Source organism: Parasteatoda tepidariorum, chromosome 9 (genome assembly GCF_982258835.1).
Source record: "Parasteatoda tepidariorum strain Cologne lab strain chromosome 9, Ptep-v5.0, whole genome shotgun sequence".
NCBI lineage: Eukaryota > Metazoa > Arthropoda > Arachnida > Araneae > Theridiidae > Parasteatoda > Parasteatoda tepidariorum.
This window is the reverse complement of record NC_141763.1, coordinates 31212724-31232481: the sequence shown is the minus strand read 5'-3', so window position 1 is coordinate 31232481 and position 19758 is coordinate 31212724. Positions and strand designations below refer to the sequence as shown.

General features: G+C 26.9%; 1 protein-coding gene across 1 annotated transcript in view; it reads left to right on the top strand.

Annotated features, from left to right (window-relative positions):
* Positions 1–2542: 2542 nt before the first annotated feature.
* The window catches only part of LOC107441858 (cGMP-dependent protein kinase, isozyme 1), an 86562-nt gene continuing 69346 nt past the window's right edge, over positions 2543–19758 (top strand). The window contains exon 1 of the mRNA XM_043052455.3: positions 2543–4439. Within this exon, the coding sequence (XP_042908389.1) occupies positions 4215–4439 (225 nt within the window). The 5' untranslated portion in view covers positions 2543–4214. The remainder of the gene's footprint in view (positions 4440–19758) is intronic.

Sequence of the window (19758 nt, the reverse complement as noted above, 5' to 3'; positions counted from 1 at the left end):
AGCATATTTAAAAAATTAGATAATGAAATAAAGCGGAACTATGCAATTGTGGATGATTACTTAGACCATTTACAACAATGGTCTTTTCTTAACTTGCAACGGAGTATAACTTTATAATGATATTGCATTCATTATTAAATATTGTATGTAATCGGACGAAAATAGAGGAAGTTAATACTCTGGCGATATACCTAAAGGCAGAAACTCAGCACAAAGGCAGCGGGTGCTGCATATTATTACAGCACCTTCAGAATATTTTACCTTCGTAAATTTTCTTTTTAGAAAGTAACTAAAAAAAGGGGGGACGATGATACATCTTTCTAAAAACATCGCTAAACTTGTTTCCCAAAAAAATTAAAAAGTTGAATTGGAAGAACACCGCTAAGAACTAACTGTAAAAAATTTTTTTTCTATTACTTGCTAACAGACTTAACTGTATTTATTCCATTTTATTAGTACTATTTTATACAATTTATCCTAAATTTAAACATTATTTTATGCATAATTTTATACACAATGTTTAAAGACTTTATACCTGCAAATTTTACTCCACATAGATTTGATGAATTTTGATAACAATTATATCTGTCTGGCTGCATTGAGATCGCAGACTAGTTTGGACTAATTTGGCTAAGATTACAGTGAGATTAAGAGAATAATTAAGAGATTACTTTGAAATAAAAAAGCTCTTTATTAGAAAGAAAAATTATTATTTAATGTTATATGTGCGACAAATCAATGGAAATTCCACTACATATTTTTCCGTACATATAGCTTCAAATGCTTTCAGTTTTAAGCTTTATATTCTTTGTAAGCTCATATATTTTATAAGTTATTGTAATAACTTCCCATTCTTAAATCAATTTTGCGGAAAATAGTTACGAAATTTTTCAATTATTATTTCAAATTTTTATTTATAGGAAAACAAATGAAAAAATATCGTGCAAATGTCAATATTTTTGTTAATGCAATGTGTAAATTGAATATGAAATATAAATTGCTTCTCAATTTGATTAATGTTTGTCTAACATTCATTGAATTGGATGGGAAAAGGATCATAATGTTTATTGCAAGGACATTGTTCGATCTCTCTTTAGTGAACCAATTACAACTTTCAATTTTTAGTATCATCAAAAATTGAAAAAAAATTCAATGGGCCCATAGATAAATATAAGAAAGCTTACATAAATAAACAAAATAAAATTTCCAACTTTTTTTCATATTTAAAGTAAAAAAACTGAAAATAAAACAATTAAATTTCCTGTTCATGTTTTCGAAAACAAATATTATCGAAAACATGAAAATCAAGTTTCTTAAGACTTTTACATTAATTTAAAAGAATACGGTTTTTAAATGAAAGCAAACAATTGAAATAATCTAATAGAAATTAAGGTAATTTTTATTCAGGGTGCAAGTATTTTTCAAGTTCAAGTATTTTTGTTTTAAACTTTTTTTTAAAAAAAATTTTATGTGCTTCAAAAAATAAATGAAATAAAATATTTTAAAAATATAGTTGGCGGAGATCTAAATTTTGCGCCCGGCTAACTTAAAATTACCGAAATTTGAAGTTACTTCGAATTATAAATAAAAACTATAATTTTTGGACTATATAATACGTCCTTTCACTTGTGTTTAATGAATATTTTGCTTAAAAGTGAACATTTTACAATTTGCAACTATAGATTTATTTATTTTTTCTTAAAACTTTACGGGAGTTTTCACATGCTGCATCACTTTAAACCACGATCAGTTTATGATCAGAACCTATGCCAATATTAAATTTTTCATTAACATGTAATTTTTTAAAGAGTATTATGCATAATTCGTTTCAAACTACTGCACAACACATTAAAAATTTAAATCTTACGATAACTCTAAAGCTTTATTTTAATGCCCTTTATTGCGATGGAATTAGATAATTTGTTATATTATTAAAGTATCCACTGTTGAAAGTGTCCAGTTTAAAACGTGGTTATGACTGTATTCAAAACTACTTTTTAAATAAAAAATAAAAAATACGTTTATAGTTAGAATAATCCTTTGGTTATCTTGATATATCTTTCTTGATATATCAAAATATTCCTGATATATCTAAAAGAAATCAATAAAAAACTGTTATGTTCGGGAAAAAGTTTTATATACTTTATTTATCTGATGCAAAACTTATTTAAACCTAACAAATGATATGCTTTATCTAAATGATATGCTTAATCTGCTAAACAAAAACAAATCCAAACTATTTTTGTGTTAATTCCATTGTGACTGTACAAAAAATTACCAATAAGATATATTTGTCCATGCTCGAAATTAAACATACCCCTGTACTTCGTAACAAAAAATTTCAGATTCAGAAACATGCTTCAATAAGTTCCTCTTCGAATTTAAATTCTAATTGCTATTCCTTAAACAAAAGAATCTCCATTAACTAAGAATAGAAATAAAAATTGAATGATATGTGTACCTACAAGAAATTTCACTCCACTAGATGGCACTATCGTCGCTTTGAGGAACAAGTAAAAATAAAATATTTATCCTCATCTTACTTTCTGAAGTATCAGCAGGAAACTTTTGAGTGAAACTTCTCCACCGCTTGTTGGAACGTAAACAAACTATGTGCTTTGCTTGAAGCCGTTATGTTAAGGTGTTTGTTTATTTCGATTCATTCACTGAAATTTAGTCTTTTCCTTGCAGTTATCAAGAAATAATACAGTTTATTTAAATGCATCGTAAAAAATGTTTTAATATTTTTTTATAAAATTTTTGAATTGATAAATATTTTTGATTAAATTGATGTTACGACTTCCAAGATAAAAGATTTATAAAAGGCCGTTTCTTCCAGATTTAGGTAAAATTTGATATTACGCATCTTTTTTTTAATGAAAAATATTTAAGATCACAGTAAAGTATATTATAATTTATTTGACTATTATTTTTAATCATTTTTTTAATTCAATTTGTTCTACTTGTTCTTTTAAATCTTATTTTATCTTTCAAACAAGGAAGAGCAGTCATAAATCATCAAATAAGTCTTTATTTGGTTTTACTCAAATAGTACTTTTATGACCATGAATTAGTAGGAAAAGAAATAAATCTATATTGTATAATAAATAAAACTGAGAACTTTAGAAATAAGTAAAAATCAGATATCTATTTTTAACTTTTTTCAAGTGATAATAAAGTTGCATAGATCAAATTTTTATATAACTTATCTAAACTTGTACACATTTTTCATCGCATATCAGCGATTAAACATACTTTTCTGCTTATTTCCAATAAAAACATAGAATTAAAATTTTCTTGAGGTCGATGACATAAAAAGGTCTGCTAGTCAAAAGTTCATTTGATAGTAAAGAAACGAACTAAAAGTTTGCTTATCTGCTTTTTCTCAGTTTGATCCCGAAAAGTAACGGAGAGATAAGGTTACAGACAAATTTGTGTGCATTATTATTATTTTAAAAATAATGTTTTTGGAACATATGATGCCTTAATAAATCACGCTGGTAATAGTTTTTAAAACTACAGGTTGTATATTAATGGCTGATAAATTGTATGTACTATTGAAATTTCTAAAATTATAGGTTTTTTAGCAGAATGAAATATTATTAATTAATCGTTTTCATTAATCGAATAAGGTGTTTGATTCTTTAATTTTAAGTATAGCTTTTTCAAACTCGTCTGCGCAAATTTTTTTTTCTTCAAATTAACAGCAGAAAATATTAAATCGTCTGCGCAAATTTTTTTTTTCAAACTAACAGCAGAAAATATTAAATCGTCTGCGCATGAATGTTAGTTTTCAATTTTAATAATCGATATAATTTTTAGTTTTCTTCGCGGAAAAAAACTTTTTCAAATTAATCGTCAAATTATTCTTCGAAAATCGTTTTTCTAATAATTTTGTCATTTTAAAACATATTTTTTAAAATGCCCGTTTAAAATCATTTTAAACATTGCGCTGTATTCATTGCTTTGTAAAAGAGCTCTTTCAAAAAACACCTGATTTTTTTTTTTTTTTGAAACGCCGAATGTTTTGAAGGAAAAGTAAAAAAAAAATGAGTTGATCGTACTTTACTCCGAAAAACTGACTCATTTTCGAAGCAAAGCCCATAATTCTTTTTTCAACTGACGTTAAAAGTGATTACAAACTCAGGTGTGGAAAAACAAAATTACACTAAAATTAGAATTGTATTATCAAGCGTGAAAAAGTGTGTGCTTGTATGGGGAGTGGATCCAGTGTGAGTTTTTGCCGCTCAGAGGAAAGGCAAGAATCGGAGAGTGACTCGTTCGAAATGGACATGAGAGTAAGAGAATTGGAAGAAAAAGTATCGAACTTGGAATCCCTATTAAGGGAAGCAGAAGGGCATGTATCCCAATTGAGAAAGGAAGTGGGAGTTCGAGATAAAAAGATAGATTCATTAATGAGAGAAATTCACAAATTAAAGGTAAGTGAAATTACGTTTTGGTTACTTAGATTTGTAAAAGAAATAGAAATATTTGTTTATAGACTATTCTAGAATAATCTTTGACTTATTTACTTCAAAAATTTATTTGTTTAAAATTCTAAAGAAAAACATAATTTGAACTTGAAAACATATGAGAGATAATTTATTATGCGTAAATTTCTTTAATTTTAAATATAGTTTTTTCAAATTCGTCTGCGCAATTTTTTTTTTTTTTTCAAATTAACAGCAGAAAATATTAAATCGTCTGCGCATGAATGTTATTTTTCAATTTTAATAATCGATATATTTTTTATTTTTGTTTGCGGAAGGAAACTTTTTCAAATTAATAATCAAATTATACTTCAAAAATCATTTTCCTAATAATTTTGTTATTTTGAAACATATTTACAAACATTTTAAAACATTTTATCTCGTTTTATAACCATATTTTAATCTGCTGAACGGTATAACATTGAAGTATGTTAAAATATTACAAACTTATTTACTTCAAAATCGTATATATCTAAAACTCAGAAGAGAATAGCTGTTTGTGTAGGTGAAAGCATATGATTTATAATTTATAATGATTAAATATTCTCAAAACCACAAATCTAAAAATCCTCTCATCTTAAGATTCTCAACATTTAGGTAAAACACTTGTTCATATCAAAAATTATCATTTTTTGAACTTCAAGAAGAAAACTTATTTGTGCTTGAAACGAAACAGCATGTGAAAGTTAATTTATTATGTTTAAATACTTTCACTCGTAATCATATTTTAAATTTCTCAATCAACATTTTTACATTTTAGTATGGTCAAATATTAGGGAAGACACTTATTTATTTTTGTCATATTTTTAAATTCTAATAAATAAAGACTATTTGAGGAGAAAATAAAATACAATATGTGAGATTTATTTTGTTTAAATAAAATATTTAAAAATTCTTTTCATTTTTTACACATGTTAGTCACGTTTAACAAGTTCAAATGTTACTAACATGTTTTCTTTAAGATATATATTTAAAAGAAACTTTAAATATATAGTAATAAGTACAGACATAGATATCGAAAAGAAGTTTAATATTTTTATTTTACTTAAAATATTATTTAAAAGTGAAATAAAAATGCAATTTCTTAAGAATTCCGATGAAAAGTACTAAAAAATTTAAGGATTTGAATTAGCACGCAAATCGTGAATGTAAAGTTCTCTGCACTCTATAACTAGCTGAGCCGAATAACTGTTCTTGATGTAAAAAAGTAAGCTATCAGTAAATCGGTATTGAATAACACTATCAAATCATGTACAAAACTTTAAAACAATTAATAAAGCCAAATAAACCAAAACAATTAATAAAGCAAAAATAATTCAATTTTTTTTTAAATTTATGTTATTTTCCGTAATTATTGGTGGCTTTACGTTATTAGATTTAAAAAAAAAACACGTTTTCAGTGTTTCATCCTATCAAAATAAATATTAACTCCATTCAGTATCATTTAGCATGATGCTGTTGGTCGAGGTCAACTCATCATAATCAAGCTTTACCACAATCAAGTGATTTTCTCTGGTACTTATCCCTTTCAAAAGCCCGTAAAAACTTCTCTCTAAACTATCTCTTTTAAGACTGCACAGTATTAATACGGTTTTTATAGACGCCAAGTATGCCAACTGCACCTATATTAGTATATTTGGTATTTATTAAAATTGCGCGAATTACTTCAATACCAGTACAGATCATTACTAAAATTAATCAACCTACTGGATCTTCTCTGACTTCGTCAGACAATAAGAGGATAAGAAACAACAACAACTAAAATTAATTACGCGTTATTGGCGCCAATAATAGTATGACGATATTTTATGTTTCTCTTGATTGAATTGGTACCATTTCTCCATTAATTTCGTTCTTAATACATAGTTTACAATTTTTTTTATTTAAATAAGAAAATATTACAAAAATTAATTAAGCATCATTGACACCAATAACAATTTGGCAATTTTTTTCTCCTCTCTAAATGGATTAGTATTCTCCATTAATCCTGCTTTTTAGTATACTGCTTATATTTTTATTTCAATTAGTTCCTATGAACAAAATTAGTTTATATGAACAGATAATAATTACTTTATTAAATATTTTTTTATATTTTATTTTATAACTGCTGCACAGTGGGACGAAATCAGAAAAATGCGGCCAAAATTAGAAAATTAACTTCAATGTTCTAAAAATTGATCACCTATAGGTTTTTTGGGTCGCTGATTTCAAATATGAAGTCAAAATTTCAAAAAAACAAAATGGCAGATCCAAAATGGCGGATGATTATTGAAAAAATTGTAAATAAATAAATAAAAATTATTTACTAGTAGTTTTTGAGATCTTTGATTACAAATTTGTGGTTAATAATTTTAATAAATAAAGTAAGGGATGTAAAATCACAAATATTTATCAAAACAAATTTAAACTAAATAAATTGAATCAAAATATTTAAGATTGTTAATTACATATTCGATTATCGAATTTAAAAAAAATAATGAATCTATTTTGCTAGATATACGAAATTTTGAAAATTTAAGCAGCAATTTAAAAAAATGACAAGATTGTTCAGCCCTGTAGGTATAAGAAAATCATTATTATAAAAATGACATGAACTATAAAAATCGACATATCAGCCAACTTCGCAAATATCCGCAGCTAATTTTTTTTTTTAGTTCTTGAGTATATATACCAAACAAATGTAGAATTTTTTTTCTACCTCGGCAACGTAAGGCTTTTTTTATAGAGCACCCTAAAGTTACAATTTCATTGTACAGGGCAGAAATAGGGAAATGGCTCTGGTTTTAATAGTATTTATATTAAATAATGAATTCATATATATCTTAGAAATACATTTATGTATAAATCATGCATAGTTTCAATATTTTTATTTACTATAAGGATTTATCATATTAATAAAAATTTAACTGAAAAATTTAATTTTTTTTATTTCAACATTGTTTCTATTTAATTGCTATTTCCATTAATAAACCAAAAAAAAAATACACCTTCATATTCCTTGGACATTTTACTACAAAAAAACCACATTGAGATTTTTTTTATTTTTGACCGCGAAAAATGATTTTTGTTCCACGGTGTGCCGTTGAATAACCGATCCGATTATGAGTTTACGACTATCAATGTTCATCTCCATCGCCTTGTAGTTTTGTACCCAATCCGTAAGACAAGAGTACTTCTGGATTAATCATTGTTACATGGAGAGGAAAACTTCGAAAACTTCTCACGGTTAGTCCGACGGCAAAGCGATTAGTAAGTATTGATTTTAAAAAAATTTAAAACAGCTTAAAAACAATACAATAAAGTTTCATTTTCAAACAATCTCAAATTATTCAAGTACAACTACTTGGCCAAATACAATTAAACTTCATTTTTTTATTGCGAAATTCATCTTTTCCTTTTCACCTACTGTTAATGTCTTTTATTCCGATTTAAAAATGATAATTTTAAGGATTTTCTGTGATAATTACAGTTGTTCGTAGCTTTTATTATGTTAAACACAAATGAAAATATTCCCATTTTGTTTGCTTCCCTTTATTTCGTAATTAGCAAATTATCTAATAATTCTGCTGTAAAAATAGAGTTCTACCGGTGTCTTTACTGTGATGTCATGTAAATAGAGTTCTTAATGTCTTAGAACATTTACTATCACCGAATTGTTATTGATTTTTTTCGTTCTAAAAGGAACTTTATTTAATGAAGAATAAAAGATGATGCGATTCAGAAATATTGTTATTATTCTGAAGACTTTTCAATTGTAATTAACTTTTGTGTAATGTAAAAATTTAACTACTCTCAGAATAAGTCATAAATGTTTGCTTTAATGAATAAGTTTCCTCATCTAATTTATGAAATTTCATTAAAATGTATAATTTCTATGAATAATTTGCGTCTTGTTATTTGAATATATACTAAATATTTTATTGCTGTATGTTTCAAAGTAGAAACAACTTAAACAGAAAATGATTTATCTGTTTTCTAATATTTCGTAAAAGTTTAAAATAAAAATTACACATCAACTTGCCAATCTTAATTTATTTATTCAACAAAATCTGTGGTTCGGCTTATTTTCAAAAGTGGCATGATTTTATTAGGTATCCTTGCATTGTCAAACTGTATTTTCAGAAAAAAGAAAGATTAAGTTACTTAAAAACATTGTATAAAGTTATATTCCCTAAAATTTCAAAAAAATTATCTTCGTTTGAGAGGTTAAAAAAAACAGTGTTCGTAAAATAGCCTGATATAATGGCACTTGTGCGAAAAGTCTTATTGAAATGCTATTTTTTACTCACCTCTTCAACTTAACGACAAAATTATCACTGACTGTTTATATTTTCTTTTGTTCGTTCTTTATGTAACGACATTTTTACTTCCAGAAACCAACATAATAAAACTCAAGTGTTCATTTTCGTTAAGACTTCGTCTGAGAGGGTTGTTTTGGAGATTTTCAATGTAACTTAAAATTTCTTTAGTTTATGAACATAAATTTAATTTTTGAACTAGATTTCTTTGCAGTAAACACTTAAATATAAGTGTGGATGAAACTTCCTTACGATCGAATTTAAAATATTATATATACACCGAAGAGCCATTACATTATGACCACTCTCCATCTATAACAATGGGCTCGCCCAGGTTTTCGTGGTTTCTCGCCCAGGAACAATGTTTTCATGGTGCACATTAGGACCCATAATCCTCATAGAACAATCCCTGACGCCTGTAAGCTACTTAAACATAGTTGCAGACCAGGTTCATGACAACAGTTTTTCCTGCGGGGCTTGGTGTTTACCAACAGGATAATGCACCATGTCATAAGGGTCGAATCGTCGAGGAACATTCCAGTGACTTTCAAGTCTTGTCTTGGCCCCCAAATTCACATGACCTTAATCCAATAGAGCATTTGTGGTCCTACTTGGAAAACCAAATTCGTGCTGCCACGCTACCCCCTCGCAATGTAAGGGAATTGCAGGACCAGTTAGTGAGCGCTTGGTACCAGATACCTCAGACTACCTATCAGCACCTTGTGGAATCAATGCCACGGCGGATGCTAGCAGTTTTGAGGACTAAAGGTGGTCCTACATGTTATTAGCAGGGTGGTCATAATGTAATGGCTCTTCGGTGTATACTGCATCCATTAAAAGACTTTGTGTCACAATATTTTGTACTTGCTAAATTTTCCTCCTTCAATATTATGCGTAAGAAAGATTCCGTTTCGTGACATTTTGCTCTCCTACGCTGTACCAAATTTTCGTGCATCGAAACACTAAAAATGATTGTAACTATTCTGCACCAAAGTGTTTACAAAATGTTCCGCTACATCAAACTCAAAGGTAGCTCATGTAGTGAAACACTACCTAGTATGTAGTATTTTACCGAAAGTATAATCTTTTTCAATACTCGGGATTAAACAGCCGCCAGCATGCTCGTTATTCAGCAACATTAAAATTTATTATTATAGTAAGATATGATGCTCATAAGACTAAGTAAAGTTATTTTTGCGTTGCAATGTAAACCCAGAATCATTAATTTAGAACTTAGAACTTATCGTATAATATTTAGAACTTGGAACTTATCGTATAAAATTTAGAACTTATCGTACAGGAAACAAATTTCACGGTATTTTAAATAAATTCTCCCAGTAGTGAAATTCGTTAAAAAACCGTTTCCGATTTCCTACCAGATTTTTTACTGCAAAACTCGCTTTTTTTTATTTTACAGACTTTTCAATGAATTTTAACACAGTTAATGACAATGGCTTGTTGAGTTCTGTGATACTTACAATAAATTATAGTAACTCGTATTGCAGAAATTATTTTTATTTAAAATATATGGGTGGTTTTTATTGAATTACACGACGACACATCTGTTGTCTGGAGATATTTAAATATGTGATTATTAAATATGCGGTGATTAAGGCCAGGGCTGGATTATCCATTAGGCCAGACGATGACCTGGGACCCCTTAAAATGGATTTTTTTTTAAATAAATTTTAAAAAATTAAGAAAATCAAAGATTTTTCAAATTTTTTCAAAATGTTCTGATTATTTTTTAATTCTAATTTAATAAAATAAGGTAAAATTTAATTTATTATAACTTATTTTTGTATAAATACTCTTATATTTGAATAAATAAAAAATATATACGAGAAAAAAATTTTAATCTAAGGGTCCCAAAAATTTGAATGGCTTAGGGCCCCGGTTAATCCGGCCCTGGTTAAGGCACTGAGCTGTCATTGTCAAAGACCAGGTTCTATACCCAATGACGGTTTGCAACCACCCTATCTTTAGATCGATCAATACCAATTTGTCTGGAAAGACAACTGGTGTAAAGTGCTGACCACCTTGCCACCATCACGAAATTGTGAATCCATCCTATCACAACAGCCGATTATTAGCCTATAGGCTAATAATGTAAGTGCTGCTCTAACTAAAATCACTTACTATAGCTTAAATCATGACTGGATTTACTCATGTGGAGTTTCATAAATTTCATAAAATAATATTTTATTAGTTGTCATTATGTTAAATTAACAATTCCCTGTTAATGTTAATTTCGAAATCGTTTTTTTTTTTTTAAATAAACTTTGCTGCTTAAGTTCGATAGTTTGAGCCACCTTTCGTATATTATGCAATCTAAGGAATAGTTTTATATAAAATATAACTCTATAAGGAATTAAATAACTGTAATTTATTAATAACCATTTTTTTCTCTATGTTTTCTTTTATCCTCATAAGATGCCACGTCACAGGCAACAAATAAGCGTCATTGCTAAAAATGAAAATAAATGGCTCGAATTCAGTGATTAATCTTTCCAACTGAGCGCTTCTATTCTGCCTCATTTGCATAGGATTTTTCCTTTTTTCAAATAAAAAACGCATCTTTGATATCATATCATGCTTTTGTGACAGGAAACCTTGAAATGTAATATAAAAATTGAATGATACGGCAACTTTATTATTTTCAAACGGAGTCATTTTCGCCTGATTGCTTGGTAACACGCGAAAGTTTGTGAATGATTTTGCTCAATTGATAAAGTGGGTGCTAAGCTTTTGAGGCAATGAGGCTAGAGTTCAGTAACAATTCACAAAAAATTACATATTTTTTAATCTGCAGCACACTATTTAATTAACGTTTTTTTTTTTTTCAAAGGATCTCTCAAATTTTGATCCCTGCATATTGCACATTTTAAAAATAAAGGTTTGAAGATTAAAAGATGATATAAAAACTTCTCTAATGCAAACAGCACTGTTAATTTTGAGACCAAAAAATATAACATTGGAAGAAATTTATGCGATTTTTTTTACACTTTCCAAAAATCAAACCATTTATTTAGAATTTATAACAATGTTTCTAAATTCTGTGCTTCTTATTTCCGAGGAATATATTAAGATAGTTTAAGATTTATGTCATAATTTGTTTTATTATAGCTCACATAACTCCCTAAAGTCTAACCTAGGTAGAATTGATTTTGAAATATATTTTACTCAGTTCCGAATGTATGGGAAAACACTGACTGATTAGATTCATCAAAATGTTTTTTATTTCGCAGACCTTCATAAAAAGCGTAATTTAATCAATAATTATTTTGTTTAAATTAAAGTTATATTTTAGATTCATTATTATAAAATGACTCAGAAACCTTACTCAAATAAAGTTTCATAAAATTTGCCATAAAAAGTTAAAGCAAGACATATGTCTCATATACATCTATGAGTATTGTCACCAATCTATTGGCTGGATCAAAAGTGTATCATATAGAAAATATTAAACAACTTTAAAAAAAAAAAAATTAATTCTTTAAAGAGACCGTTGAAAAGTTTTTGTCTTGAAAAGTGTGTAGGGTTTCAAAAAATATTTGTGAACCTATGCTCTATAATATTAAAAGTTTCAGACCACGTTAACCATATTATTGCTCAAATCAAACTTTCCTGAAGTCGATTGCTCAACAATATAATTCAACTTCAACGGAAGGAAGATACAGTTTAACAACATATTACTAAGATTAAAACAAATTCGTAAGATAGCATGCACTGTAAAAATTTCCAGTTAAATTAAGGTGAAAGGTACCAACACACTTAGGGTGCCAATTCTTTTTACAATGAAATCCGCATTTACCATAAAATTTTACTGAATAAAAAGTCTGATACACCGTCATTTTTGCGGTAATATTTGCTGTGAAATTATTAATCACTGTAATTAAACATTTACTACTGCTTTCATAATTCAGCTTTGAAACCGTATTTATAATTGTATCATATCACATTTTCTGAGAGAAATAAGTTAAAATTAACTTTAAAATTGTAAAACTTTAAAAATTATAAAAGTAAAATAATTCACTGCTAAAATATGCGTTTGATATGCTAATAATAAAAGAGAGAGAAAAATTAAGTTTCTTTTAACAAAGAGGTTATTAACTTTCTCTTTTCTGCAATTTTGTTTTTCAATTTTTAAACTTAAGATTTTTTTTTTATAAAATATGAAGAAACTACGTTATTTTTTGGTAATAAACTGTTGTTATAGCGTTATTTTTAAAAGAATTTAAATTCAAAATATTTCCAATTATAAAAATAAGAATTAGTTTAGGATCACTTTAACTAAAAATAAAGTTTTAATTACATTTTATAATGTTCTAACATATGTTGCAAATAAATATATTGAGTACAGCATAAGTTTATTATATTATTGTTTTTTTTTACTAAAGCGGTTCTTTATAACTTTCAGGCTGCAATAACGTACGTATATAATTATTGGTTTGATAACTTTTATTTTATAACTCTTATTACACTGTATTTAAAAAAAACTTAAGTTCTTTGAATTCTGATTTTATAGATTTTAGAAATTAAAAGCAAATGTTTTAAAGGAGTATAAGGTTTTAATTGTCATTCGATGACCAAGACGATTCCAAATATTTTACTTTAATAGATAAAGAGCACAATTCAATATTTTTTAATTTTCTTTGCTTCGAAAAACTATTAAAAATTAAAACTCATCTGCAGAATGATACTTTCAATTATCAAGAAATATGATGTAAAACTTTATTTTATGATATATTGTATACAAATATCAGTAAAATGTAAATGAAATTACACTTTTAGAGAAATTTGAGATACCTATTTCTTTTTAAGCAAATAAATATTTAAAAAAAAATTAAAATTATGAAAACTGACCTTGACTTTTCTTAAAATTTGCAATCAATCTTAATATAGTTTTAAAAGTTCTGGTAAATTTTTTTAAAAAAAAGATGCAGTCTTTTGCATATTTATGCAATTTGAAGTAAAATTATGTCTTTCGGTAGAGCTGTAAATGAAACATTGCACGTTTGTTTGCTTATCAAAATGACTAATATATTTTCGTTATATATAGTTAAAGAGGAAAAAATTTATCTGAAACCTAACAGAATTGGTGAGAATAAATTGTAACATTTTTAATTATTCATATTTCATGCATGACTCTAATTACTGGTCGTCTTCAGATTTAAAAAAAACAGTCAAAACATAAGTTAATTTCTTAAAAATTTCCAATTTACAAGAGTTGAGCCGTGATGGCTAAGGGTATAGAGCACTCGCCTTCCAATGAGGTGAACCAGGTTCGAATCCCAGCGATGGATGGTCGATACGAATTCTGCATCTAGCTTGCACCGATCACAGTGCTGACAGTGCTCAGTGGTAGACGGATCATGGGTTAGAGTCCCCTTGCGGTCAGTCTAACCGTGAGAGGTTTTCGTAGATTTCCTCCCCATGCAACGCAAATGTGATTTAGTTCTATCAAAAAGACCTTCACGAAGGCAAATTTCTTCCAATACTTGGTCCAGGAGTTCCCTTGTCTTCTGGATTGGATTCAAAATTACATTGCTACGGAGTTGAACATTAGTAGTCGTAAACCCAAAAATTGTATCTGCTGTTCAACGACGGTTATAATATAAAATAAAATTTACAGGAGTTAAATTAGAGTGAATATCAATCTATTCCAGTATTTTAATTTTCAGCAGCTTTATCAACAATGATTTTTGTCATTTTGGTATTATAACTGTTACTCTCAATACTTGATACCTCTTAAAAAAAATATTATAGAAATGTTTGCCATTTCCACTATAGAAAAACAGCTTTAAATAAATATTTAAATGGATACAACCTCATAAACTCAAACCATTCGTAAATGTATCAAAATCTGAATAGGGATATTTTTCAAAAGATACAAAATAGCTCGCTTAGTTTCATAAGTATTGTGCAGTTGTTGATTTTTCTTCTGTTTTCTTATTAAACTCTACAAAAATGTTTTCCAAAATATCTCTGGCCTTAATTATGAAAGGCCATTTACCTCCAAGAAATGAATGGGTTTCTTGTCTACAAACCAAATATTTTCACCAGGTGTTTTCCTCTTAGTCTCAGATAAGTATTCAGATATAAATTTAAAACAATCCACCCCTTCCGTTCTAGCTGGATGAAAACTCATTACAGTTAAAGTCATTTTTGCATGTAATTCGCTCAGAATTTTCTATTTTTAAAAGAGTTTTATCTAGAAGATGTTTAGAATTTATTTACATTCCAACTAATTACAAAGCTATCTCTCAGATATTAGACGTAAACAAATTTCAAGTATTTCTACGGGAGTTAAAGCAGAATTTCAAATTATCGAAGTTCTTTTTAGGCATTAATATCATTGCTGAAGCAAATTCGCTAGATAAATTAAGTTAAATTAAAGTTCTAATTTTCCTCTTAGAATATTAGAAAAATGTTCCATTCCCAGAAAAAACATATGAGGTTTGATTAAAATGGTCAAAAGAAAATTTCATTTGACTTTAACGAGGGCAAAAATTTATATGGTTACCGTCTTTAAAATAAATAAATTTAGTACCGAAAATAGTTATTTAATACTACATCAATAATACATAAAGTACATTTAGCAAGCATTAGTACATTTAGTAACGTACATTTAGTAAGCATTAGTACATTTAGTTATTTTAAATTTGAAAATTTATTTAAAAGTGTATTTAAAAAGTGTTTTAATACTAGTGCTCTCATGAAATCAAATTTCAAAAAGAACTTTCTAATTTAATCTAGTTTTTTAATTTCGGTTTTTGTTTCTAATTAAACTTTGACATTTTAGTTTATTTACGCTGTATATTAAAAGTCTTTACGGAACCTTTATCCCCAAACTAATCTTATGCGAAGTTCACAATTACATTTCAATTGACATAATATCTATTATTTCATTATTTTTAATTTCATTAGGTCTGATTTTACTACAATACAATGTAAATATAAAACAAAAATAATTTTTACTTATTAAACTAATGTCATAAATTATACTTCTTTTGCGGCAAATAATTTTTTTCCTTCATGCATTTCTACTTAAAAAAAACATTTTCACTATCATTATTAAATTGCAATTAAATTACAAAATGCAGAAAAAATTGATTTTTCAAATTTTTAATGCAAATTATGGATGAAGAATTGCTATACAGTTTTATTTTTATGACATGTTTTAATATAACATTTTAAACACGCTTAAAGTATTTGTTTCATTCATAATTTTAAACGCTTTCAAAACAGTGTTTTAAACACATTTTAAATCTTCCTCATTTCAAAATGATTTCCATTTTATCTATGTAATTCTCAAGAAAAATTACCAATGATTTTCCTCAAAGGTTTGATTAGTTTTTAAATATATTCTTTTTAAAAGAAACACCTGGCACTGAGTTAAAAATTACTTTCTAAACTTCCATGAGAAAAGGCGAAATATACACCAAGCTCAAATTACATTTTCATTCTTGCAGAAACTTTCGTGAAAGAAGGAAAGAATAATTTCCAAATAACTAATAAGTTTGAGATGGGAACTGCCCATAGAAGTTGAGGCTCATGTTACCAAAATTGAAGTATTAAGACTAAGAAATGAAAAATCTAAAATTACCGTTGGCTGAGCGATCGCTATTTGAGGCAATAATTAGTATGTTTTTGGATTATTTTCTTTCTAGATTACGTGAAAAATAAGCAAATTATGTAAGATTCCCCGTTATATTTTGAAAATTAGTTGCGTAATACATCAGATAACAGCAAGAATAAGAAAAAGCAAAATTTAATTGATTGATGCTCTTCATAAATGAAACAACAAAAGGAAATTACTTTTAAAAAGTATCTATACATATGAACAACAAAACTGTTTTGAAAAAATGAAAAAATAAAGTAAAAGTGCTGAAAATAAAGTGAAAGTACAGCTTTTTAAGAGTGTTTGAAAATGTTTCTTGGTGTTATATTCTAACAGAATAATATGTCTGAAGTTCTCTTAAACAATTTGAGACCTTTTGAATTAAATTAAATAAAAGTTCAAATTATTAATATGATTTGAAATAAAAGTTACTTAGTTCAAAAATATTTAGATTAATAAAAATTGTAATTTCATTTTAATTAATATACAACTGGCGAGAATTCGTCATCTTAATATAACATCATCTTAAAATAACATCATCATCTTAAAATAATAGTTGATCTATTAAATGCATTTCTTATTTTTAAAAAACAATTTTTGTATTTACTAAAACCATTATATTGTTCTATTACTCAAAATCATTTCTCAAATTTTCATGATTGGCATTTAGAAATAGTTTAAAGAAGAATGAAAGATAATAGTTCGACTGAAAATTAGAAATTTCCTGTTATATAATATAATATAATATAATATAATATAATATAATATAATATAATATAATATAATATAATATAATATAATATAATATAATATAATATAATATAATATAATATAATATAATATAATACACAAAAATGGAACTGGTGTAATATTTGGTATTCGGGATATTTATTTTTAAATACAGATTTTTGGATTTTGTCAATTAAATGCTTCGGTATTTACTGTTATTACAGTGGTATAACAGTAACTTATAACATAACTTACCGTTATGCTACAGTAAATTGTGTTAAATGCTTTCAATGTAGCTTAACTTTCTATCACTCAGTGTGAGAAACGTGATTCAAAATGAGAAAAAAACTGGGAGTAGCACATCTGAACTTTTTTTATTTATTTTTGAGAAATAGCTTGAATGAATTTAACTGGCTTAAAAAAACTATTACACTAGTTAACATAAAATAACTTATTGTACTTCATTCAAAATTTAATTTTGCGCTTCCTTAAGAAACTTTTACACATTAAAATACATGAGCTTTTAAAATATTTATAAATGTGGTTATTGAAACTAACTAAACTTGTTTACAACATTATCAATTTTTTCAGTCTTAATACTAAAATTAGTGAGAAGCGCGGCAAAACTGAACTATGAAATTCCTCACAACGTTTATTGGTTATACATTTTCTTGTGTTCTATTTTCATATTATTTTTATAATATGAAATAATAATTATTGCGTGACACAGAAAAATAACGTATCAGAAAGTATAGTACCGAAAAGAAAAGATTAAGAACTATTGAGTTAATCAAAACAAAAGCTTCAATAGATTTTTTCAGCTAAGCCAATCAAATGCTTTTTTTTTTATTATTTCTGCTACGGATAAGAAATTCCTTTTCATTGAAACAATCAATTCGCATCGAGAACACGTAGTATAATTATTTTGTTATTTATCATTAAATTGAAGAAAACTGTTCAATTATTTTGAAAGAAATCTTTTTTTCAAAACATGAAACCAAATAGAAGAGATTGCGAACAAATTTAATTTTGACGGACAAATTGAATTTTGGCTAGTAAAGATGACCATTTCCGATGTTCAGAGCCAAAGCAACCAAAAAGGAAGAGTCAGATTTTATTATAGAAGTAAGGAGGAAAAAAAAACACTGAAAATTTTTATTGTTAAAGAGCAATAGAACAAAAGAACCGAGGAAAGTTTTGAAAGCCTTTACCTCCCGTTAAAAATTGTGCAATGTCTGCTTGAGTTGTACAGTTTTTTTATTCTTTGCACCAACTATCCTTTACCCCTTAATAAATTGCATATTTAAACTTTTCTGAACAAAATTAGTTCATTGCAGTGATAATTCCCGATAGCAGTCATCCCCCCCCCACACAAAAATACAACAATTACGTTAAAATTTTTATTTTTGACTATCAGAGCATGTCTGATAACTATAGTAACACTTTAGTTTTCAATTTCAAATGCAGATATTATAACAAGAATGCTTGATTTTATTTTATTAAACGAATTCTCGCGAGTTTTATGTTTATGGTCGTGAATTTTATTATTCAATCAAATCACACTTAGTCTAGCCAATGAAGATTTAAGGCCTTTTTGGAATAAAGATATTATGTTGCAGTATCGTTAATAATTGTTAAAATTGTTATTAAATTATAAAGAAATATGAAAAATCAAACAACGGGCTTATTGGCGTTTCTATATTTATTTCTTTTTAAAATTTAATTTAAGCTTGTTTGTATTTTAATTAAATTTATTTTAAAGTGAAATATTAGCATCGTATAAAATATATTTTTATGTAGCTTAAGTTGGGAGAAATCTGAAATTTGAACAAACTTAGAAAATAATTTTATGTATTCAAAAAAGGTAATAAAATCTTCAAAAATTAGTTTATTCGTCTCGTGAGATTGAAACGCACTGATCTCTCACTAGAAATCTTTTTTCCTTAAATAAACTGAATTATTTAGATGATTTTATTCCCTTCTTCGCTCTTGGTGACCTTAATTAGGATTAGTAGGGGTATTAAAACGTTTTTGTTTTTTCTCACTTAAATATTATTTTCTGTATCCTAGAATGCATAACTTTTCTATTTTGGTTTTACTGGAATTCTGAAAATCAGTTCGAAAAGTAAATTTCTCGAAAGACGCATTGTCTCGAAATTCTAAAGCATGCTTGTAAAATATATTTAAAATAGATATTCATAGATACCAACCTCATCCCTCAAATCACTTTCTGCACTGAGAAAAAAAAGTGTGGTCGAAAATACCAGAAAATGGTAAAATTTATTGTTTTTCTTGCTTTATAGAAATACCAAAAAGCTCGGTAATTTTTACCGGACCACTTTGGTCATGAGTTTCGTAAAATTCACAATAAAATATAATATGGTTTTATACTATGTGATAAAATTTGGAGAATGTGGTAAAATTTTGTAATTTTATCGTGATACCTTAGAGCCTGGTATAAAAACCATTTATTAGGATAAATTTTCTTTTGCAGTTTTGTACTTTTTATTAAATGTGTGGTAGTAAGTACTAATAATTTAAAAATCAAAATTTGCGATAAACTGTTACCATTTGAGCGAATAAATTAACATATGAATGGTTTAAATAGTTAACATTT